The sequence below is a fragment of the Ochotona curzoniae genome, unplaced genomic scaffold (genome assembly GCF_017591425.1).
Source record: "Ochotona curzoniae isolate NIBS_2020 unplaced genomic scaffold, NIBS_Ocur_1.0 contig_1014, whole genome shotgun sequence".
Classification (NCBI taxonomy): Eukaryota; Metazoa; Chordata; class Mammalia; order Lagomorpha; family Ochotonidae; genus Ochotona; species Ochotona curzoniae.
Window position 1 is genome coordinate 45,241,829 of NW_024464920.1, and position 24,696 is coordinate 45,266,524.

Sequence of the window (24,696 nt, forward strand, 5' to 3'; positions counted from 1 at the left end):
GAGCAGGACAAGCGACAGGCTGGGACCTCACCCGTCTAAGGACCATGGGATCCTCCCTGAGGGAGTGGGAGGGTGCGGGCCTGCTTGGTGGGTCTCTCCTTCTGTCCCGAGGCCTTTTGCTTTGCCTGGGGCTGCAGCACGAGGACCCTGCCCACCCCCAGGTTCCTGGGGCTGCGCACAGCTGTCAGGTGTCACTACTAACCACCCAGCAGTCCAGCAGGCAGGAGTGGGGGGGGTCACTGGCTTGGCATGGGCTCCCAGGGTGGATTCCAAGCATGGTGACATGGGCAGAGGAGGAGCTGTGTCAAGCTGGGAACAGATGAGCATCTACCACCTGAGACTTGCCACTGTGCTACATCGCTTGCGCCCAGGCCACGGTGGTGTCCTGGACTATTCAGACAGGAAGGAGAGAGTCCTAATAGGAGACGCCGAGCTCTGAAAGTGGCTCCTCCACCGCCGTCTTACCCAGTAGGCCTAACGCCAGCTGCCGGCCATCCCTTCCTGGCTGCCCCTGGGCATTGGAGTCAGCAGCACAAACTGGGCCAGTCCTGGCGCCGTTCCCGTGCTCCTCCCCGCTTAGCACCGTGCTCCCAGCATGGCCCACATTCTGGCTTTGTCATGTTCTCTCCAGACTTTGGCCCTAACTTCCCATAGACGCCCCCGTCCTGGGCAGAGTCACCTGGGCTGCCCTGGGTAGAGGCATCCTGTAGACTCCTGTAGATTCCATAGCGACAGGTGGGAGTGAGATGGCACCTGACCACACACACACACACAGAACCCTGGCATGGCTCAGCGACAGTGCTCCCCTAACCTTTCCATGGAGCCAACGGAGCCCTGTGACCTGGAGTGACACAGGTGTCCCTGCTGGGCTGGGGGCTATGTGGTGGGGGCTTGCCAAACCAAAGAGGGGGCAGATTGAGGGAGCACCTCCCCTCTTGTAAGTGCTGGTACCCGGAGCATACACACGGGCCCTCCCTGCTAGCCCTGTCAGACAATGATACAGTGTGCATCCCATGCAACCATACAGAGCAGCACCATACAAGCCTGGCCAAGCCCTGGGTAGTGGTTGGTGAGGCAGTCTCCCACACACCCCAAGTGGGGCCCTCATAAACAACTGGGGGTATAGCACTACAAGGTCACCCCCTGGGGACAAGCAGACTCCCATCTCCCACCCTCCCACCCCAGACTTTGGCACCCTTGGAGTTAGCCAAAGCTCTGGATGGACCTAGGGAGAAACCTCCAATAAGCAGATAGAGGGTTGGTCCCCTCTCCTCCCCAAGCCCATTTAAGCCAGAGCTAGGTCAAGACTGAGAACAGGCATTCTGTGCATGTCCAAGGATCGACTCACATCTGTCGAATGGATGTTGAGCGCAGGACGGTCCCCAGGATGCTCACAGCCCCGCCCATGTGCACTCCGGCTGTGATTTAACCATCAGCCTGCCTGCGGCCATCTTCCAGGTAGGAATGTCAGCAGACCCCAGTCCTGCGTGTATGCACCTGGCGCAGAAGTGTTCGTGGTCTGCGGCATGCGGGTGGATGGCAAGGTCAGCGTGTGGAAGTATTCCCCCTGCCCCTGAGCCCACTCCTCTGCAGGAGATGGCATGCTGGGGTGCACGCCCACAGCACAGCCTGATAAAGGAGCGTTTCGGTGTTCAAGAGGTGTCCACCCAGCAGTGGTGCAATGCCAGCTCCGTGGCCGTGAACCCGGATATGGTCTAGGGTTTGGAGTCCTACTCCTCCTCCTACCCCTCCATCTCTTCCCATAGAGCTTTGTGCCCCCCTCCCTGCCACGGGGTGACAAAAACCAGCAGACACTGAGAATTTGCAGGACCTTTTATTAAATCCAGGCTAGTTGCTCCCATACCTGGGCAGGTACACACACTTGCAGTTCCTTTCCACCCCACCCACTCACCCAGAGCGAGTCCCAGGTCTCCCCCCGGCCAGGGGCTGTTCTGGGGTATGCAAGGGGGGCAGGTGGTGAGACATGAGCCTTTAGGCCTGGGGTTTCGTCACTGCATGATTTGAGAGGAGAGGGTGAGGGTGAAGGCGTGGCGGGGCTCTGCAGGCGGGGAGGGGCTGGGCTGGGATGGAGGCGGTGGCAGAGTTGGGTACTATCCACACTGCACAGGTCACAACAGGCGGTGTGTTCCCGCTTCCCGTGGTGTGACATCCCACAGGGGGCCTCCCCTGCCCACCTGTTCTAAACGAAGCAGCCATTCAAAAGCACATCCTACACAGCTACTTGGCGTGAGGTGGGCCTGGCGACGGGGGGCTAGCCCTGGAAGCCCAGCTCCTTGTACTTGGCAGCCATGTCATTCCGGAACAGCTCCAGGGCCTTGCTCATGGCCCCCTGGGCGTCGGCGCCGAAGTCCCCGGGGTGCTTGCTCTGCAGGACCTGGATAATGGCTTCTGAGATGAACTGCAGACAAGACATAGGAGAGTGCTGGTCACTGCCCAGTGTGTGTGTGGCGGGGGGAAAGCCATGGGGCAGAGCCCAGGACTCTGTGGTGCTATTCCTTTATGTCCACACCCAATGTGACCAGCCACTGCTGTCACCTTTGCTTTCAGAGGGGGAAACTGAGGCACAGGGAGGCAGAGCTGTGCACTGATGTCATGCAGCCAGGGAGAGGCACTGGAGTCCAGAGCCCACTCATGCTCACTGCCCTCAGGGTGGACCTAGCTGGCACCAGACATGGGCTTAGGGTACCCCCAACATGAGGGCAACAGAGAAGACAGGGAAAGGCACCTAATCCAGGGGTTCACCACCAGAAATTCTAGAAGAAAACAGTTCTCCCTCTGTGTGTATTTAATGACTTAAGATAGCTGCTACTATCAAGCCCTTATTTTTTTGGACCAGCACCATGGCATAGCAAGTTAAAAGTCCACCTGTAGTGCTGGCATTCCATGCGGGCCCTCATTTGAATCCTGGCTGCTCTCCTGGTGGTCTAGCTCCCTGCTAATGTGTTTGGGGAAAGCAGCAGAAGATGGTCCAAGTCCCAGGACCCCAGCGTGTAAGTGACATAAGGCAGGGAGGGGAAGTGTCAGCTCCTGGGGCACATCTGTGGGCAGCTTCCCAAATGCCCGTGCCCTTAGTGTCAGTACACGCACACACTTCAGTTCACCTCTAATTTCATAAGCAACAGTGGGATGGATTGTTGCACAGGGTAGCTGGGTAGCCAATTTTGCCCTTGGAGGGCCAGGTGCAGCTCAGGCCCATGCCCACAGTGGGGGTGGGTGCGGTCACACCTGCAAGGTGAGGGCTTCTGGGACCCCGGGGTGCCCCTGGCTCGGCCTTCCCTGGCTCTGGAGCAAAGTTGCTCCTACTCAGAACATTGGGGCAGCTGGAGGATGGCAAAGTCACGAGGACCCTCAGCGGCTGCCAACCCTGACTCCCTCCTAGCCATTGTCCCCTTTCTATAGGGAAGCCTATGGTCATCGGGGGAGCACCGAGGCAGCCCTGAAAGAGGCCTGCAGGGAGAAGCTGTGGAGAGCAGGAAGAGGCCCTCTCACAGCCCCGGGGGTGGCTCAGCGGGGACCAGTTAACACTCCCTCCCCGTCCTCAGCTCCGGCTCCCTCCCGGTCCCCAGCCCCGGCTCTGCCTCATACCTCCAGGTACTTGACAGGGATCTTGTGCTTGGTGGCATGCGACTGGGCCAGTGGCTTGAGCTCGGCCTCGTGCTGGCCCTTCTTCTTCAGGATGCCGCCCAGCGCACTCAGCACCGTGTTGCCATGCTTCTTCAGGTCGTCCGACCCCTTCATCTCATCCTCTGACTTGAGGTTCTTGAACTTGTCAAACTTCTCCAGGGTCTCGGGGTGATTCTTAAAGAGCCTGCAGAGACAGAGAGGGCTGCTGTGAGAGGCAGGCACATGGAAGGCGGGCTGGGGGCATGAGCCAGGGCACCTCAGGCAATCCACTGCCTCTCTGGGCTTTTCCATTCTAGCAATGGAATGAGGAGAATACATCTCTACTCCTCAAATGGCTACAATAGCTGAAGCTGAGCCAGGCTGAAGCCAGGAGCTGGGAGCTTCTCCTGGGTCTCCTATACAGGTACAGGGACCCAAGCATTTGGGCCATCTTCTGTTGCTTTCCCAGGAGCATTAGCAGGGAGCTGGACGAGAAGTGGAGCAATGGACCTCAAACTGGTGCCCATATGCTAGTGCTACAGGCAGAAGCTTAGCCTGCAATGCCATGGTGCCAGCTCCTTTTGTGTTGGGAGGTGCCAAGCCCTCAGCCTATATTGTAGGGCTGCCGGGCAGAGAGGAACCAGGCTGAAACTAGATCTGAGTGACTCACAAAGTCCCAGTGCCTGCTGGGGACCGTCCCTTGGCTTCCTGCCCAGAGGTCGACCTTGAGCTGTTGACATCCTCTGGGCTGTGGGAGGCTCCCTCCTCCTTGCAGCAGCCATGCCCCTGCGGAGCAGTCCTGGCAAGGGTCCCTGCACGTCCTGCTGTCTCCCCAACCCCAGCTCTGCCAGAAGGGGAGTGCCCTCTTCCTTCAGGCACCCGGTGCCCCCCCCCGACCATGACAGGGGCCTGGGAGAGGGACACTGGGCCGTCTCCTGTCCTGTTGCCTTGCTGTCTCCTTGTCTCTGCATTTGGCCTAGAACAAGGGACAGGGAGGAGGGAATTGTCCCGGAGCTCAAGCCCAAATCCGTGTGCGCATGTCAGGACCAGAGCAATGTTGTGAGCAGGTGTGTGGTGGGCCAGGAGCCCCCGGATGCCAGAGCGGCACGCGCTTTGAGATGCACACAAGGTCAAAACCCTCCCTGTCCCACACACGCATGCAGTGGCGTCAGGAGCACGTGGTGAGCACCGTTCGTACTTGCTTTCTGAGCCACAGTCCGGGAGGCACCCACTCTGGACGGGAGCTGCTAGTGTGCTAAGCCCGACTGCTGTGCGCGCACGCACACACACACACGTACACTCTGCTAGCCAACAGGACTCCACACAGCCAACCACACTGTCTCACGTTCACTCCTTTATTTTGCTTTAAAGATTTATTTTATTATTATTTGAAAGTCAGATATAGAGAGGAGGATATAAAGAGGAAGATCTTCTGTCTGCTGTTTCACTCCCCAAGTGGCCCCAATGACCAGAGCTGAGCTAATCCGAAGCCAGGAGCCTTTTCCAGGTCTCCCACGTGAGTGTAGGGTCCCAAGGCTTTGGGCCGTCCTCGACTGCTTTTCCAGGCCACAGGCAGGGAGCTGGATGGGAAGCGGGGCTGCTGGGACACGAACTGGTACATGCACGGGATCTCGGTGCGTGCACGAGGAGGACTTCAGCCACTAGGCTACCTCACAGGGCCCTCGTTCACTCCTTTAGAAAAGCCCAATGAGGCAGACTCCATGTCGCAGGCAAAGCCATGGTGACCTGGACAGTCTGAGTGACTGTCCAGGGACTTGGACCTGCATGGTATGGCATCACAGTGACACTCTTGACAACTGTGCAGAGCTCACTGCTGTCACACACACACACACACACACACACAGAGCAGTGAATGGACACCAGGCACACACATGTGCGCTCTTGTAGATGCCAGCACACATGAACATCTCACAGCACGCAGCCACTCACACGGACAGACACACGCACAGGGCATGCAACTATGGCCAGGGAGCGAGGCTCTGCCCCAGCATGCCAGGCCCACCCCCTGCTGTCCCCCAGGGACTTCGTCCAAAGCTTTGTGCGTCACTGACAGCTCGTCTCTGGCACCTCCCGTTCAAGGGTCCCCGAGCCTCCTGACTGTTCTTATCTGGCGACAATGATGCTGCCATGCCTGCTGACAGGCGCGAGACCTGGCATCCCCCCAGGAGGGCCAAGGTCAAGACGCTGGCAGACTGCGAGGCCGGGCCTCGAGGAGGCTGGGCACCCCAGCTGCCGCTTTCCCCGACGGCCATGGCAGGAAGCATGGGACTGAAGTTTCCGAAGCTGAGTTCTGGTCCCAGCTCTGTCGCCGACGTACCCCGTGACATAGAGGCTCTTGCCAGTTCTCTGGCTCTCAGGTCACTCATATATCAACTGGAGGTACCAGTCTAGCTGATCTGTCAACCCCCAGGCTCAGCAGGACAGAGCCAGAGGGGAGCCCATGGCCCAGTGGACAGTGCAGGAGAAGGAGGTCCCTGGGGATCTACCAGGTCACCCCATGCCCAGAGGAAGGTGGCCTTGGCCTGCTAACTTCCAACCCATGGGGACCCTTGCCGGACGCGGAGAGGCTGTGGCTGGCCCAGCTCGGTGGCCGAGAGTCGACAGGGCAGGAATTTGTACCCAGGCTCTGCCAACCAGCTGAGCGGCTCCGGGCAGGTCACCCAGCGCCTCATCAGCTGTGGGGACTCTGAGCCTCTCAGCCTCAGAGGGGTCCCCAGACATGTGAGTCACCACACACCGAACACAACTCCGGATGTGTGCTGCAGACACGCTTGCGGTATTCCTCCTTCCCACCACTGTCACCTGCATGAACACGCCATCTTCATCGCCACCACCACCATCATCATCACCGTCATCATCACTGTCTTCATCATGTTATCATCCCCATCATCTTCACCATCACCACCATCATCATCCTCGTCATTGCCACCACCATTAGCACCATCCTTGTCACCTTCCCCATGGATGACATCAGTATCAGCAGGAACCCCAAGTTCTGCCTGTTGCTGACACTGATGTCTGAGACCGCTGGTCTCCCTGGACTGTGAACAGCAGTGGCAGCCAGCAGGTGGTTTTCAAACTTTGCCTGCTATAGACCTGTTTGTTTCAACAAGAATGCCCAAAGAAACATCCCTCAAAGATGTCGGGGCAAGACAAGGAAAGGCAGGGGTGTGGAGCCCACCCAGCAGCCCCCTCCCTCCTGCACCCCATACCTTGAGCCGGCCTCGCCTGCCTGCCCTCCCAACACACACCATGATGTGGTGGTCATGGGTCCTAGAATTCCATGACCACCACATCACCATGTGCAGAGCTCAACATGAGGCGTCCTCTCTTATAACCTGTGGCTCTGGAGAAATGACCTTGACCAGGTCACCAAGGACATGCAGAGACAATGCCCAGAGCCCTCCAGGAGGCCCACTCCTGAGAGGGCATTGTGCAAGCTGAGATTCGGCACTCTCCTGTACCCCCAAGAGGCCCCTCCAACACCCCCATGCTGAGCGGACAGCAACAGCCTGTGTGGCCACAGTGAGTCCCATGGCCCAAGACATGACACACTCGGGGCCCTCTGGGGCCTTGGCAGAGGTTGGCAGTGCTGGGTATCAGGTCTCATCCCTGGGCCCTGGCCCTGGCAGGCCTCTGCGACCCAGCCCAGGGAGGCAGGAAATAGTTCCCTCCATGACGCAATGCCCCAAGTCTCCTTCAAGATGTCCAAGCCGCCAGCTCCGGGCTGGCAGCCCACAATCACCTTGGAAAGACCCCTGCTCGGCACATGCCGGTTCCAACCCGTGACAGCCCTGCCTCGTCTGTGGTGGCAGGAGGGAGTGTGGACTCAGAGAAGCCCTGGCTTTAAAGCGGGGGGCACCTGTGAGGCCACAGCACACACGTCCTCAGGCAACAGAGAACAAGAGGCCAGTAAGGGAAAGAAACTTGCCCAAGGTCACCCAGCAGATGAGCTCAGGAACTGGTGCACACTTGGAGTGGGACGCTTTCATCCAATCTGATGGAGAACATTGCTGCCCAGGGCGGGGGCGGGGGCAGAAAGTCACAGGGGAACACCCTGACATGCCATGCCTGTTAGGGTCTGTCCTTCCTCCAGTGGACCTAACTGGGACCATTAAGAACTGGAACTTCAGATGAAGGAGCTGGGAGCAACAAGTGCCTTCCCCAAGGAGGTGGGCACTGCAAACACGCACTGCCCCATGGGAGCCCAAAAGGACATCCGAGTGGGAGCAGGGCGCGGGGAGACTGGCAGGGGATACCTGGGACGGTGGGGGCAGCTCAGACACAAGGACAAAGTCCCGCGGGAAGTAAAGGCCAAGGGAAATTCACGGGCTTGTGGCCACCCTGGGACCTGTCTCTTCCCAGAGCGGACAGTTGCCCAGGACACAGAGAGGGGGCTGGAGGGAAGAGGCTCTTGCACCACTTGGGGGTCACAGAGTCTGCGTGCCACCCACAAGCTGTTGCCACAGACAACACTCAGACACTTGGTTCATCAAGCTGCCGCATCACTCCAGCTCTCACTAGGCATAAATTACAAAGCTTGTTTGCACCAAACTGAACTTCTCTTTTAATTCCCTTCTCCCTGGGGCACTTTGTGGCACCCACTTGTACGCAAGGAGCTGTGCTGGCCCCTTACGTGCAAGCGTCCCCTGTGACCTAGGACTCAGGACTACCCCCCATCACTCACTGGGGGTGGAGGCACTGCTTCCCCAAGCTCACACAGCTGCCCCGCAGCTGAGCCAGGTCTATAGCCGGGTCTGTCCCCAGCTTGAAGGAACCTGAACTCTGCAGAATTGAGTGGACTTGGGACTCCGGGCATATCCTTGCCCGCTCAGGTCCCATTTGTCCTTGTCCTGTAAGGGAGGTGGCAGGATCCCATCTAGGCCTGGATAGGGGGTGCACCAGGCCCCCAGGGTCTGAGCCTCAACTTTCACCCACCCTCCTCTGGCAGCTGGCATCAGCCTGGGCAGAAGTCCAATTACCAGTACCCCTAAATCAGCAAGATCAAAGAGGGTAGAGCCGGTGCAGCCAACTGGTCTACCCCAGGCTGGCTTCCTTGCCCCTGAGTGCCCTTCTTTGCCAGGGTGTGGGCCAACAGGAAACAGTACGACTTCTTTTACCTGATGAGGACTTCCTGCCCGTGGCCGGCGAGGTCAGCCTCCACCTTCCCCCAGACAGTCAGAACCAACTGCCACTCGCCGTCGCTGAGCCCCATGACTTTCTGAAGAAGACAAGAAGAGCGGGCGTGGGTTGGTTGGGTGCTGTGGTAGCGACAGCTGGGCTCTGCAGGCTGCCTAGCCCCAAAGGGGCTTTTATACCTCGCCTTGGCTGGCTGTGGGTCACTGATGGCGCGTGCCCGCCCTCCTCCTCCCCGCCCTCCTGGTCCTTGTCTCTCATGCAGTGTTCTAATCTCTGCCTTTCTCTAGCCCTCACATGGAAAACTATTTGGGGCAGGTGCCATTGTGGGGAGTCAGGACAAGTCAGGCCACAGGGGAGGGAGGGAGGCACCGGGGGCGGGGGCTGCGGGCTGAGCCAGGGCTCTCGTCACCCAGAGAAAGGGCACCACCAAGGCCAGGGCCTGAAACCCAATGCCCCAGCTGTCAGCCATCCCAGGAGGACCTGTCGTTGTTTCTGAGCTGGGGCAACAGGTGCCCGGGAGGCCCCGGGGACAGTCCTGGCCCCTCGTGGGCCCCTGGTGTTCCTTCTACCCTTTCCAACAGGTGCCCCTCATGCGGCCCGAAGTGACCGGGAGCAGCCCACGCGGCTGTGTTTGCAGCTGGGGGTGGGGGCAGGCCAGGCACGTCCAGCACCTTCAAGAGAACATCTGGCTCGGTGCCACTTCCCTCTGCAAAGCTGCACTTGACCTATACCTTCAAGGTACAGTGCGTGCTCCCCCTGCCCTTGACTTAACTCCCGTTGTGTTAGACTTCCTGATTTGGGCACCTGCTTCTCCAGGACTGCAACAACAGCCGATTCCCACAGACATTGCCGGCTGCCAGGCCCTGCTCCCAGCACCGTGTATGCACTACTTCACCCAGCACCCCGGGAGCCGTGCACGGCACAGACCAACGTGGACTCCATGTAAACGAGGCACAGTTAGGGGAACTGGCGGAACTGTTTCTGAGAACCCTGTTTTGGTTTTCACGTGAACAGGGACTCTACCTCCCTGCTCCGTGCATCCCTTGGGCCTCACTCGGTGCCTGGAGCAGGTGTGAACTGAACCCATGTTTGCTGAGAAAATACAGTTTGGAGGAGGGCAAGTGCAGGATGAACAAACTTGTTTACATCCACGCATCCACCCCAGGTCCATCCATCCACCCTCCATCCATCCCTCATCTACCCATCGCTCCATCTGTTTGTCCACCTACCCATGCATTGTCCATTCATCTATCAGTCATTGAGCATCCACCTGCCCACTCACGCATCCACCCATCTCCCACCCCACACACAGCATCCCTAGAGTGTGTCACTCACTACACCCTGGCAATCACAAGACCAAACAAAACCCATCCCTGCGTTGAAGAGACCCACAGTGTCCTGGGGGAGGCAGGTGAGAGGAAGAAACCCAGGGCAGCTGGTTAGTGCCGGGGAAGGTACCCCCGAGCCCTTCCCTCGGGGCTCCCCAGGGGCTGCACAGTGTACAAGGTGCCTCCCATCTTCAGGACGCCCCAGAGACAGGGCGAGCACTTCCCACCCTACAGCTGTGGAGGGCAAGGGTCAGCATGGGCAGGGAGGGAGCTCTCCTGATTCTAGCAGCAATGCTGTCTGGCTCCCCCAAGCATACATATGTCTCCCCTGAACCTGGTGATGGGGCCAGGGCTTGGCTCCTGACCCAGGCCAACCAACAGGCAGCCTGTATTTGAACAGCCATTGTCTGTTAGCTCCATTAATCAGATTCTTGCTTCAAAACATGAGTTCGCCTGTTTAATAAGGATCAGGTAGGAAAAAAATGTGGCGTGGAAAGGAGTCAAGTTCATGGCCGGCACTGGGTAGGCACCTTGGGTCACGGGAAGCCATGAGCTGCCAGGAGCTAAAGCTGCCGTAGCGGCATCATTCATTCACTCACTCATTAGTTCATCCAACAGCCCCATCCTGGAGTCCACGCAAGCATTAGAGCGAAGTGAAACTGCCACAAGCTCTGCCTGGGCCTCGGACTCCTGTTGGTCTCTGTCCCTCTCGAGGTGAGCTTGTTGTCAGCTGAGGGACAGGAGAGGGAAGTCAGGACCACCTGTCCTGGGGCACATTCTGGATTTCATTCACTCCTGGAGTCCCGGCTGATTCTGCACACACAGAGGGCATTTTCCCAGCCTTCCCCTGCTTGTCCTTCTGAGTGTCTCTGCAGCCCTGGGCCTGGGCTGTCCAAGGTTGCCTCCGGCCTCTCCCTGGCTTCTCCCCTGCCCGCCAGCCTCCCAAGGTGGCTGGGACAGCCCACAGGACTGCCAATCTCATCTACCTGTCAGCACAGCTCAAGTGTGTCCTAGGATGCTCTCACCCACCGTTAAGCACCCCTGTGAACTGCTTGTGGAAACGTGGGGCCCTGGAGCCCACAGGTCTCTGGAGTTTTCCCATTAAAGCCAATGGGCAGGCGCAGCCCGCAGCTGTTCTTACTCAGGCTTCGGTACAACTGCGTGGCTGCCCCACGGTTGCCATGGCTACCTGGAGTCACCAGCTCTGTTTGGGGGCTATTATTATCCCTTCCATGGCCTTCCCTGTGGCCTGGAGAGGGAAGCATGATGGGCAAGCCAGGCTGCCTGTGTGTGCAGAGCCTTGCATGCTCCACATACACACACACAACGCACACTCACAAGCTAGCTTGATGCCCTACAGAGGGAGGCCCCCTTGCTCCTTCCTTCTCTCATGTTCCAGGATTGGAGACCTGCCGAGTCATCCTCAGGTCCAAGTTCTGGGGCCTTGAGATCCAAGGACTGACGTTCTAGAATGCCAGGGGGGTGGGGGGCTCACCCTGGATGGGTCTAGAACCCCTGTTCTAGGTTCTAGATGCACAGAACGCCGGAGACAGCTCCAGAACTTCCAGGGGCAAAGAACCTGAAGGCAAAGCAAGGGCTTCAGCAGTCCCTCGTCCAGTTTCCCAACACCAACTGTTACCTGGCCCCTGCTTGAATACCTGTAGGAACGGTGCGCTCACTCCCAAAACTTTAAAAAAAAGTTTTTTTTTTTTTTTAAATTATTGAGCCCACATTTGCCTGCTGGTCATGCTCACCCTGCCATCCTGGCTCCGCCGTCTCCCTGGGGACCAGTGAGGCTCGGGATGGACTTCAGACGCATGCGTGGGGGTAAGTAAACATCAACACTCCCCAGCAAGAGAAGCGGCCACACACAGAAAGGGCCTTCGTGGGCAGAGGGGTCGTCTTCTGGTGGGGAGGATGAAGAGCTAAGCAGCAGCTCAAGTTCAAAGCTCTGACTTTGAACAACGAAAGTGCGGACTTCACGATGATGCTAGCCGGAATCGCTGCTGACACCACGCCAGTTCCGCAGCCAGAACCCATGGGGTTGCCACCTACTCCTGGGAATCAACAGCAATGACATCCTTCTCAACCTAAGGCTCTTTGCATCCATGCTATGTTTCCAGAGCTCTGTCCTCTGCCCCCGCTGAGCACCTGCACTGGCCGGGGTAGACAGGAGTCCAGACTGGTGAGAAACAAACGGCTCTACCAACTTCAGCCTCTGGCACCACCCACCCCTCGGCACCCATGCCCAAGACAGACCTAGCGAGGGTGTCACAGCACCCACCACACGTGTGTGAGCCCCAGCAAGGGCTCAGAGTCCAGCCAGGGTTCCTAGGAATCCGCCTGCAGGGCTATTATCCTATGACTGCCACTAAGAGGCAGCTTGGCCCCTCTAAAGCAGAGGTCCACTCAGTTTGATCCCTTCCTCCTGCTTCCGGGAGGACAGGCTAGGCACGGCCTGTGTCTGCCCCACACCCCACCCCCGGCTCGGTTCCTGGCCAGGTCCACTCCCCTGAGCCAGCGCCAGGGTAGCACTGGGCGCGGGGCTGCAGCCAGGGAGTTTGCAGGATCTGCATGACAGCCCCTCACCAGGGAACCCCCAACCCCCGCCACCAGAGGTCATACTAACCGCAGTGCCCTGGTCCTGGTGCAGCTGCACCCCTGCACCCAGGGCCAGGGCCGATGGGGGAGGCGGCTTCGCGCTGCGCCGAGAGGAGCAGGGAACTAAAAATACAGTTGCTGCTCCTCCCCCTCAGGCCCACTGGGGCACATCGGAGGAGGAGGGTTGGCCGGGACAAAGGGATCCTAATCCGTGGTCAACAGGTGCAACCGGGGACAGGGCCTGCTCCCCCAACCCGCCCTGGGCCGCTCCAAGCCAAGGCGGCTCCCGGTCGCCTGTCTGGCCCCACCTTCCCGGCTGCTGTCGCCTGCCGGAGACCCGGCGCCACCTCCGCTGTCCCCAAGACCCCTCCTTGAGGCCCTCTCCCAGGAGCAGCTGCCCCTCGAGGCTTGTCCCCCCTCTGCTCGGCAGCTGTGTCCTCTTCGCCCTCGGGGCTCCCACTGGGCACTTCACTTCTTGGTTCCCTCAGCTCAGGCTTGCGCCAGGGTGGGGACAGGGAGCTCCCCTCCATTTTCAGCTCGCCTGCCAACCAGGGCACGTTTGCATCTGCCACCTTCGGTCACCTTGGGCCTTGAGACACGGAGGCCCAGAGAGGTGGAGGGGCCTGGCTCAAGTCACACAGCTGCAAACGCTAGGATGGAGCCTGGATGGCCCGTACGGGGACGGCCGGTAGTTCACGGCCAAGACCTGCTGTGGAACCTTTCCTCTCGTCCTCTCCCCCAGCACACGGCGGAAAGACCTGGGCCCATTTGCTCTTAGAAGGTTAGTTTTCTGCTTCCTAGCTGGCCGAGGTCTGCAGGTGGTCAGGGCAGGTCCAGCCTCGGGCGCACCCGCACGGACACTGCTGCCCTCTGGTGGCCACGAGGCGCCTCTGCACGCTCCCAGCTCGCTGGCCCCCTGGCTGGCAAGACAAGGGGTGGCTGGCTAGCTAGCTGCTTTTCATCCTTTTTAAAAAATGTATTTGGAAAGCAAAGTTACAACGAGAGCGAGCGAGCTTCCGTCTGCTGTTTGACTCCCCATCTGAGCCGGGGTAGAGCTGGGAGCTTCCTCAAGATCTCCCACGTGGGTGCAGACGACCAAGCTTTTGGGTCACCCTCGCCTGCTTTTCCAGGCTCACTAAACAAGGAACCGATGGAACGTGGAGCAGAGCCCAGAGGGGATGCTGTCGCTGCAGACAGCCACTTGAAACAAATAAATCTGTTTTTAAGTAGGTTATACTATTGTTTGTGACACCAGCAGCCCATGTCAGTGTCTGACTTGAGTCCCCGCTGCTCCGCTTTGGACTCAGCTCCCTGCTAATGCATCTTGGAACGCCACGGGAGTGGCCCAAGTGCTTGCGGTCCCTGCCCCACTGGAAGGAATGTGATCACATGATCGATTCAGCTACAAGGGAGTCTGGGAGGCGTCTTGGGCTCCATGACCAGGGCGGGACTAAAACTAGGGGCGTCCATCGTTAAGGGAGAGAGGGAGGAGGAGAGATGGAGGCGCTAGAGGGAGGAGGAAGGGGGGAGTCGGGCTGGAAATGTCCTTACTTGGTTCCCCACGGGCTGAGGGGGTCATGTAGGGTTCAGAAATTCCTAGGCAGTACATTGAGAGGAAGTGGAGGTGGCTGGTGGTCCCCCAGTGGCCTGGACAGGAAGAAAACAAGCTCACAGCACAGCACAGCACTTGGCAGCTAGGGGCAGAAGACCAGGACCACGCACCTGGGCAGTACAGAATTACAAATGGCCAGGGGACAAGACGATCCGACTGACATGCAGAGGTGTCCTGGCCCCAGGCCAAAGCAGTCACCTACAGCAGGGAGAGCTGGGGCCCAGGGGTGCACACACCCACCCAAAGTTCCTCCCCTTCCTCCACCCTCCCTTCCCACTTGTCTGGCTCCACCTTGGAGCAAAGAAGGGGTGGCGGTGACTGGACAGGCAGGACTGCTAAGAACTTTCTAGAACAGACTAGGATCCCTCATAGGCTCATCTAAACTGCCCCCACCGCCAAGGCCCTCCCCACACGGCCGCGATGGACAGCAGAGGGCAGCCATCAAGGCTTTGGGTTTTGGAACTAGGTACTGGGGCTTTTGAGTCCTTGTTCACTGCTTGTCGGCTTTGAGACCAGAGCAAGTGGGTGGCTTGGTTGGTCATCTGCCAGATGGCAGCGTCCACAGCGCCTGCCTCACAGCGCACACGTGGCCAAAGTACTGTGAGGCCCTGGGGCCACGTGACCTCTCGGGCTCACCACAGATGACAGCCAGGGCTCCTGAGTATCTGCCCTGAACCTCCCCCTGTTCTGCCCTCAGTAAACCATGCCCCTCTCCCAAGGGGGCAGGTACTGTGTCCGCGCAGCATTGCTGAGGCTTGCAAAGGCCAAGTTCACTCTAATAATCCCAGATCACGCCCGCACTCCCAGTACTTGCTGCCAGATTCCTGCTGGTTTCAGGGGTCCTGGCGTAGCTCCCTGGGTGCCACCGTTCACGGGTCCCTCACTGCCCCTTAGCTAGGAGGGACTCAATGGGGCTGGGGCTTCAGAGACCCCCGGGAAATCTGCATCATCACGTATCACTCCACAGATGGACACATTGTGCTTATTCACAGCTGAGTCATTCATCCGTATAACCATATCTGCTGAGTGCCTCTTCCATATTGGGCATGTAGCACTTTTTAAAAGAGGTCGAGTGGGTGCTGAGCTCCAAGGTGGGGAAGGGGCTGCTGGCCCATCCTCAGAGTGGCAGGAGAGAGGGTCCCTTCCCGGCTGGTGCTGGGCTGCTCTGGGAAAGAGGTCACGTTGTCCCCAATCCCAGCCACAGCATCCCTGCTCCCATCCACTGACCCACAGGGTCCACAGGCCACCCTGGACATCAAGGGAGGGACAAGGACAGAGGCCAGTGGATTTCGTCCCAGGAGGGTCGGAGAACATGGCACAGGATCCAAACAGGTGTATTCGGCACCAAGAGGCTGCAGAACGGAGGGGCGAGACTCGGCACCTGAGATCACCTGCTCAGACCCTGCTCAGACTCAAGCGCTAGCTCTGGGGGCTCCCCCTTTCCTTGTGTGGGGCAGGATTGGAATAGGGTCTCAGTCATATTCCCTTTTCTTTTCCAAGTCTCAGTTCTGTCCATGGAAAAACGGTGACAGCAGCAGACGAACCTCACAGAGCCTGTATAAGGCTAAATGCAGAGCCCTGGTGAGCCAAGGCGTGCTGCAGCTCAGCCCAGCAGCCGTGGTGCGCTGTGCAGACCCACGCTGGGGTCCACACCTGCGGGAACATGCTGTGTTGAACCATGCTGGTTTTCAGAAAATGGAGCTACAAGGGAAGCCGCGCACGTCCCCACCCATTCTGGAAGCCTCTCCTCATGTTGATGAGGTCAGGGGGTAGCCCCTGGACCACCAGCTGGAAACCCACCCTTGCCAGGGCAGTGGGGTGCCCACAACCACAGTGGGAGGGGGTCACAGCAGCTCTTCTTGGAGCCACTCTCAGTGGTTTCCTGAATATAGACATAAACTCTGAGGAAAGGACCCCAGTCCAGCCCAACCCAACCCAGCCCAGGCTAGCCCAGTGCAGCTCAGCCCAGCTCAGCCCAGTCCAACCCAGCCCCACCCAGGCTAGCCCATCCCAGTCCAGTCCAGTCCAGCCCAGTCCAGCTCAGCCCAGAAGTCCAGCCCAGTCCAGCCCAGTCCAGCCCAGTCCAGCCCACAGGAAGCCCTGCCACCCCAGAGGGCCACTATAGGGGGCACCTACTCTCTGTGCCCACAGGAGCACGCCTCCCCCCATGGCCTGGCCTCTTTGGAACACTCCAAAGTGACTCCTCTGTTGTTGCAGAGTGGGCTGCTCAGCCAGGGAACGAGGCACCCAGGTGCACTCCTGCCTCCCTCCCCCTAAAGGCCCAGCTGCCAGAGGAAAGACCACTTTACAAAATGCCAGGCAGGTGGCAACTGACAATAATCGCCTCTCAATGATTATTAATCTCCCAGAGTGCATCTCCCACACGGACTTGTTCAAGGGCCTCTCTTTTTCAGATGCAGGCGCTTATCTGAAAGGTAGAGTTACCGAGAGAAGCTGAGACACAGAGAGGGAGAAAGAGAGAGAGAGAAAGAGGGAGGGAGAGAGAGAGGGAGAGAGCGGGGGGGAGAGAGAGAGAGAGAGAGAGAGAGAGAGAAAGAACTCTTCGATCCACAGCTTCCATCCCCCAAAACCTGCAACAGCCAATGCTGGGCCAGGTCAAAGCATCAACTCCATCCGGGTCTCCCACACAGGTGGCAGGAGCCCAAGCACCCCGGCCGCCTTCTGCTGCCTTCCCAGAAGCAACAGCAGGGAACTGGATAGAAGTGGAGCGCTTGGAACTCAAGCCTGTGCTCACCTGGGTTGCTGGCAGCGTAGGCTACAGCTTAACCGTCAGCAACACGACGCCAGCCGCAGGTCGCCCCTTCATTTGGGTCCCTTTTCATCTGCCCTCCAGCCTCGTGATTCCAGTGAGGGGAAGTGCCTTAAACCCACACAGGCCAATGTTCTCTACCGGGTAGAAGGTGGGTCCAAGCGTAACACAGCCTTGGGCACAGGCCTCTTTTCTGTATGACTTCTGGGTAGTTTGTCTCCACTGAGACAATCCCTGTGTCTGTCTATACCCTCGGCCCTTGTAGGAAGCCTGGAACGCAGATAAAACTGGAGCAGTCAAGGCTACAGCAGCTGCTGCAGGACAAGAGGCAGCCAGGGTCTCGGCCAGCCAGGCCTGGGGCCCATGGGATCAAGTTCATGGCTGCTCTCTCCCCTTATTTCTGCAGGGCCCACAGGGCAAGGCTGTGTAGGCAGGGATGCGTTTGGCAACTTGCACCCGCTGGACAGTGTGGGCTCAGCTGTCCCTACTTACCATGGCTGGGGAAACTTCCAGCACCTCCCTGCCCCGGCCCTTGCTGAGGATCCCTGCCCTGCCAGCTCCCGGGGTGCCGTCCGGATGCCTGAGGCTGGGAGGTGGCCAACCGGGCCAGCAGGGTCTGTGTTTGTTGCCATCTGAGCTGCCAAGTGCCATGGCCACCACCAGGCCAAAGGGAGCAGTCAGCAGCTCGGCTGCCTGATTCCTGCAGCCTCTGGGGCAGCCTTCGGAGGAGGGGCACCGGGTGCCCAGTGAGAGTCCCCGAGGACAGACAGCAGCTTGATCATGGGAGGTGGGGTTGGGGATAAGTCACCCACAACAGAATTGGCTCCGTGCGCAGTGTGGTGATATTAAGCAATCTGCTTGGGCCTTGATGTGGCTCAAATGGCTAATCCTCCCCTTCAAGCTGCATGTGGGTGCCAATTCGTATCCCAGCTGCCTCACTTTCCCTCCAGCTCCCTGCTTGTTGGCCTGGGGAAGCAGTAGAGGATGGCCCAGAGCCTTGGGACCCTGCACCCGCTTGGGGGACCTGGAGGAAGCTCCTGATTCCTGGTTTCAGATTGGCTCAGTTCCATCAGACTGACTCAGCTGTGGCCATTGTGGCCATTTGGGGAGTGAATCAGCAGGTGGAAGAGCTTTCTCTCTCCTCTCTGTAAGCCTGCCTTTCCAATCAAAATCAATCAATCAATCAATCAATCAATAAGCAATCTGTACAAACAATGCTACCACTGTCCATCTTTATTCATTTATTTATATTTATTTGTATTAGAAAGGCAGCATTACAGAGAGGGGAAGAGAGAAAGAGAATTCACTCCCCAAATGACTGCAATGGCTGGAACTGAGTTAATCCAAAGCCAGGAGCCAGGAACTTCTTCCGGGTCTCCCACGTGAGTGTAGTGTCCCAAGGCTTTGGGCCATCCTCAACTGCTTTCCCAGGCCACAGGCAGGGAGCTGGATGGAAAGTGGAGCAGCCGGGACATGAACCGGCACTCCTGTGGGATGATGGCACCACAGGCAGAGGAGAAGTGTGAACGTGACCGTGCCAACTGAGTGCTCCCGCCCAGGTGTTGGCGCCAACGTGTACTCTCATTTTCCTTGGTCTATACCCAGGCAAACATTCCCGGTAGTGTAATCTGAGCTCCTTCGGTACAAAGAATGCATGTATCTCATAGAATTCTAGCCTGTTTGGGACTCAAATTTTCTGCTCTCTTTTCCATTGAGGTGAAGTGCGTATCTCAGAGGTCGTGATGTAACCTGCCCTGGGAGTCAGAGTTCAGGTCCCTACCTTGTGCAGGAGTCCGTGCCATTGCCCGAAGGCTGGGAGTACACCCTCTCGCTCCCACGCCCTCTCGCTCCCATGCACCTCTTCCCCCTCTTCCCTGCTTCCCCTCTGAGGATACAGCAAGAATGCCCTCACAGCAGGTGTCCACCCCCAGACCTGAGCAGCCTGCAGCCAGTGAGAAATCACCCTGCTGTCTCCCCGCCCCAGGCATTGCCTGGGCATCCCCATGGCAGCACAACAAGCCCCTTCTCCCCTCCCCTGTGAGCCAAGGACAAGGACCCCACCTCTCTGCCCTGTACCTGAAGCGAGATGCTGGGGAGGGGGGTTGTTGGAGGTGCTCTCTGCAGAGGCTAGCCACAGGCAGGGTCTGACACGCAGCATGTCAGCCCCACCTCTCGGTCCTTGGAGCCAGAGGGCGTCAGTTCCCATCTCCTCTCATGGCTAGGATCATCTTCAGAGGTCCAGCACTTGGGCAGAGGAGCCGTGTCCTGGGAGCTAGGGTGGTAAACACGGCCCCTGGCTCCCTCAGGCTCCCGCTGACTCAGGGATTATGGGCAAACAAACAGCAGGCAGGTCGGGGATGGCTGAGCTGCTCCAGTTGGCAACTCTGCCCCGGGCTGTCTGGATTCACAGTGTGTCCCAGTCCAGGAGGCATTCAGGGAGGAGGAGGGCTGCATTCATAGTCTGGGATGCCCAGGATGGAAAGGCCCCTCGAACCAGCTCAGCAGCCTGCAGCCTCTCTTGGCTGCGCCCTCCCCCTTGCCCAGGGCCCAGCGGGTGGAGATTCCAAGCTGTGGGTCATCACCGTGATTGTGATCTTGCTCACACAGGTTGGTTTTCAGTAGATCTGTGAGTCTCCCCATTAAGTGAGCTACGCGGAGACCAGACGCCCGCTTGGGTCAGCTCAGCAGGTCACTACAATAGGACATTTGCACATGCCAGGGCAGTCTGCGTTTAAGAATTTCTGGGCCTGTCTGCCTTGGGGGGCTTTATAATGGCTCCTTTCGGGGAGGATGCCACTGCAGGCCCCAGGGACCAGGTGTCGGTGCTTGTGGCACACTGTGTGTTGTATTACTTGTTCATGGGCTTCCTGCCGTAGTTACACCCACTGGTTTACTCCTGCAAGAGCCAGGGCAGGGCTGGGCTGGGCCAAAGCCAGGAGCCCAGAACCCCACCCAGGTCGCCCATGTGGCAGCAGGGAGCACAGGCCTGCCTGCTGCCTCCTGGTGGGTGTGAGCAGGAGGCTGGCTTGGAGTTGGAGGGGTGGGACTCTAGACACAAACAGGATGCAGACATTCAACAGCAGTTCTGCAGGGAACTAGCTAACACCCATTTCTCAGATGGGTATAAAGGGTATGAAGGCCAACGCCCAGTGTGTGGCCTCCCACTGTGCTGCTGATCTATGTCCCCTGTGACTAGTGAAAATGCAGGCCCATCCCCCTGGAAGGCTCTGTGGGTGTTTGCCAGGCTGTGTCTGCCACAGTTCCTAGGCACCCAGTGTTGCAATCCCCGCTCAGAAGCGCCTGGAGCTGTGTTCCTGACTAAGCAGCTGCCTGGCACCTGACCCTCTGCAGTCCGGACCAGAAACCCTTGGAGAGGTGAGGGGGTCGCAGCTGAGGCCACAAGGGAGAGCCCAGCAGACAGGAGTAGGGGCAGCCAGCAGCCACTAGAGATGCCAAGGAGGGACTGAGAGCTGCACAGGCAGGGGCCGTGGCTCCCTGGCTCCAGTGCCAGCCAGGCGGGGACCTCGCCATGGCCGCTGTCTTTCTCTTACAGAGCACAGGGTGGACGCTGCTTTCTGATTCCGTCTCAGAGTCCTTGGTGTAGGGTCGGGAGTCCCTGGGGCAGAGGTAGATTAGGGTGGCTGTCTTGGGTTTCAGGGAGGGTGATGGGAAGATGGTGACAGTAAGGGACTAGATGGACATCATTTTGAACCTCAGCGTTGCGCCCGGCTCAGTCTGTGGCCCATGTGAGGCAGTGCTCAATGCTGAATACCCACGCAACGGGTTTGGCCGCAAAAAGCCCTGGGTCCTGAATCCTACTTAGCAACCACGTTGGTCAGAGGAAGGCACTGAGGGCCAGTGACAGCGACCTCCGCCCTGATGGATGCAAACTCAAAGAGTCCTTTAAGGCGTGCTGCCCCAGCCATGGACCCAAAGCAGACACCAATCCTGAAGGGAAGGGCATTCCACAAAATGCACCCTGGTAGTGGGAGGGAAGGGAAGGGCTGGAACTAAGGATGGAGGACAAGGTGCACACAGCCGGATCCCAGCCTCCCAGATCCCGCTGTGAACCCTCTGCGACTCCACTCTGTTTCTGTACTGGGCTGAAAGTCCCAGACCAGGGAGGCCAGCAGTTAGTGGTCCGTTAGCCTGATGCTACACTTTCCTCTGATCAGCATGTTTTTCATCCTTGATAGGCTTATAATTAGGACAGCTGCAAAAAAAAAAAAGTTATGTGGAATGAGCCACCTTACTGGCAATTGCACAGATAAGCAAGCAGGGGTGCTGGTGTTGCAGGTGGCAGCTCTGCATGCTACGCCGCCACGCTGACCCCTTGTGTTCCAACTTCTGGTCTCTGGCTCCAGCTCCTGACATGCGTACAGCTGCATTGTGCGTGCCGCGCTCAGGGTAACCATGGATGCAGTGTGTCCCTGAGTCACACCCGAGGACTGGGAACCCCCAGTGGATAACCCAGGCAGCCTGGAAGCTGTACTTACAACTGGCATTGTTTTGGGTGACTGAGACCTTCTCTCTGGAGGAGAAACTGCCCTGCCCACACTTTGTCCTTTTCTAAAATGGCTCACAACACACTGGCACATGTTTGCTTGCACGAATCCAGCAAGGTGCCAGGCCAGGAGTGGCAGAAGAGCACAGAGCAGCCTGGTCTGCTCTGGGTGGGGCCACCGCCCTTCCTGGTGACTCCACCTGTTCCCTGGTCGCCAGGCTCTATGGCCCTTGCTCTGTGGGGCTTTCCGGAGTTTTATTTACTTACTTATTTATTTTTAAAGATTTATTTATTTTTATTGGAAAGTCAGATAAACAGAGGAGAAACAGAAATATCTTCCATTTGCTGATTCACTCCCCAAGTAGCTGCAACGGCCACAGCTGAGCCGATCTAAAGCCAGAGCCAAGAGCTTCTTTCACGTCTCCCATGCGGGTGCAGAGTCCCAAGGCTTCGGGCTGTCCTCGACTGCTTTCCCAGGCCACAAGCAGGGAGTTGTATGGAAAGCAGCGCTGCTGGGACATGAACCAGTGCCCATATGGGATCCTGGTGCATGCAAGGCAAGGACTTTGGCCACTAAGCTACTGTGCCAGACCCCCGGAGCTTCACTGATTGTACCTTTGGCACTATATGATGAGTTATGTGCCCCGCCCCTCTCCCTCCTACCACAGGCTGGCTCCCCAAGGCAGTCCCACCCACCAGAGGCTGAGGTCACCTCGCTCCCTTGAGCTCTGGGGTGGGTGAGAGGCCTGGTTAGGGCTCTTGGGGACAGCCGCCCAGCTTCTCTACTGTCAGGAAATGCCCAAGGCATACACGCTATGAACTTGTCTTTAGGAATACAGTACAGAGTGGCCTTGGCCTTAGAAGATGGGCTTTGAATTGTTATGAGTAATCTGTGCCTGGCAGCTGCGGGGGTCCAGAACACACCAGCCCAAATGCTGAGCTGCAGGCACGAAGCACGGAGCACGAAGCAGGTGCAGCAAGCTCTCTGCTTCCCCTGCGAGGGCTCTGCAAGCAGTGTGTGGAAGATGCCTATTAGTAAAGCCCTATGCGTGGGCTTCAATTTTGTCTTTGGATCACAATAAACTTCTTATTAAATTGCATTTTCCATGACCTTTAAGAAGTGGCCCTGTCTCTAAAAGCAGCATGTGGAGATGAATATTTGGAGCCGCAGTTAAGACACTGCCTGGGATGCTTGTGTCCCACGTGGGAGTGCCTGGTCACGTGCACCCTGGGAGGCAGCAGGTGGCGGCTCCAGTGCTGGGCCCTGCCGCCCACAGGGGAGCCCGGGATGGAGCTCCTGGCTTTGGCCTGGCTATGTGAGCATCTGGAGACTGACCCAGCCGTTGGAAGATCCGTCTCTTGTGTCTTTTGCAACCAAAATTTAAATACATCAATAATAATTTTTTAAATTTTAAAGTTTTATTTGAAAGACAGATTTTACAGAGGAGAGATAGAGAGAAAGGTCTTTCATCCACCGGTTTGCTCCCCAAAAGGCCTCAGTGGCCAGAGCTGAGCTGATCTGAAACCAGGAGCCAGGAGCTAGGAGCTTCTTCTGGGTCTCCCACATGGGTACAGGGGCCCACACACTGGAGCCCTCTTCTGCTGATTTTCTAAGCTATCAGCAAAGAGCTGGACTGAAAGTGGAGCCAGGACATGAACCAACAGCCATATGGGATACCAGCACCACTGAGATGAGGATTGGTGTGCTATGCCACCATGCCAGCACCTACATCAATAATATTCGAAGAGACAGGGTTTAGGTAAGTAAAAGTAAATGGCATACACCCCAGTTTTGGAAGGGCACGGGTTAACCACAGCAGACACAGCTGGACCCTTTGGGCCCAAGACCACACCAGGGGCAACTGCACAAGCAAGCTTTGCCAGTTATCCTGTGTCACCGCTCTTTGCCTTTCCACAAGTCATCCAATCCAGCACGAGGAGGTTTTTTCACTTTCACCTGCTTCTTCTTAACCACCTGCAGCTCAAAGCAATCTTCATACCAAGAGCCATAATCAGGGTGGCATCATCTGCTCACCTCCAATACGGATGCCCCGACTGGGAGCTGGGTGCTTCACTGTGTGCCTTCATGCACATTTGCTGTATTGAAGCGCTAGCTCAACATTAAAGCCTCTTGGAACCTTGTTCTCTGTTGTTTCCCACCAGGAAAGTGTCTGACTGTACCAACATGGCAGCCACAAGGCCACAGGTTATCCGGAAGGGGAGAGGCCAGGAGGCTGGTGATGCCTTGCAAAGGTAACCGCAGAGTTGGTCCCTGGGGAAGGGCTGGTTGGACACACTGCTGCAGGAAAGGGCAGAGCTGGGCTCCAGCAGCCAATCCTCTCACGGGGCTCTATTGTGCATGGGAAATCACAGTTTTCATGGGGGCAAAATGCTCCAGGGAGCTAGCCTCAACATCTGGAGGGCAGACGAGGAGGTGGCCAGGTGCATGGCACCAGGGAGGCTCTGGACCTCCACCTCACTGGGCACCAGGCAGCCAAGGACCTGGGGTTTTGGGTTTGCATGTCACTTAAAGAAGCTTGCTTGCTTTCCTATTGCTTTTTAAAATTCTTTCTGGATTCAACCATTTAAGAGATGTGGCAGACAGAATAGTTGCCTGGCAAACACCTTTGCCCACAAGTTGCTGCCTCCTTTTCCAACACCAACGAACTTCAAAAAAATCAAAGATTTTTTTTTTTTGCCTTTTTTAAAGGCAGATTTACAGAGAGAAGCATCAGAGAGAGAGAGGGAGGGAGAGAGATCTTTTATCCATTCGTTCACTCTCCAAATGGCCACATTGGCCAGAGCTGAACCAATCCAAAGCCAAGAGCCAGGAACTTCTGGGTCGCCCATGTGGGTGCAAGGACCCAAGCATTTGGGCATTTGAGTCACCCTCTGCCGCTTTCCCAGGCCATTAGCAGGAAGCTGAGTCAAAAGTGGAGCAGCTGGGACATGAACCAGTGCCTATATGGGTTGGTGGTACTTGTAGGTGGTAGATTAGTCAGTTGAGCCATTGCACCGGCCCCAATATCAGTGAATTTTGTAACTAAGCATCTTATGTCAAGTTCACTCTTTTACTTTCTTCTACCACACTGAACAG

The 24,696-nt window shown here is 57.6% G+C and overlaps 1 protein-coding gene across 1 annotated transcript; it reads right to left on the reverse strand.

The window, feature by feature from the left end:
* Window positions 1–1,825: 1,825 nt before the first annotated feature.
* MB (myoglobin) lies at window positions 1,826–8,926 on the reverse strand. Its single transcript, XM_040991024.1, has 3 exons — window positions 8,766–8,926; window positions 3,607–3,829; window positions 1,826–2,419 (listed from the first exon to the last, which is right to left on the reverse strand). The coding sequence occupies exons 1-3, from the start codon at window positions 8,858–8,860 to the stop codon at window positions 2,273–2,275; spliced, it is 465 nt and encodes a 154-aa protein (XP_040846958.1). The 5' UTR covers window positions 8,861–8,926; the 3' UTR covers window positions 1,826–2,272.
* Between the last annotated feature and the right edge of the window lie 15,770 nt (window positions 8,927–24,696).

What these genes read in the sequence shown, in the direction of transcription:
- MB (XM_040991024.1), bottom strand. Translation starts at nt 8,860, where the DNA reads ATGGGGCTCAGCGACGGCGAGTGGCAGTTGGTTCTGACTGTCTGGGGG. An exon ending in GGGCAGGAAGTCCTCATCAG is followed by an intron (nt 3,830 to 8,765) that starts GTAAAAGAAGTC and finishes CTGTCTCTGCAG; the next exon opens with GCTCTTTAAGAATCACCCCG. An exon ending in TCCCTGTCAAGTACCTGGAG is followed by an intron (nt 2,420 to 3,606) that starts GTATGAGGCAGA and finishes TCTTGTCTGCAG; the next exon opens with TTCATCTCAGAAGCCATTAT.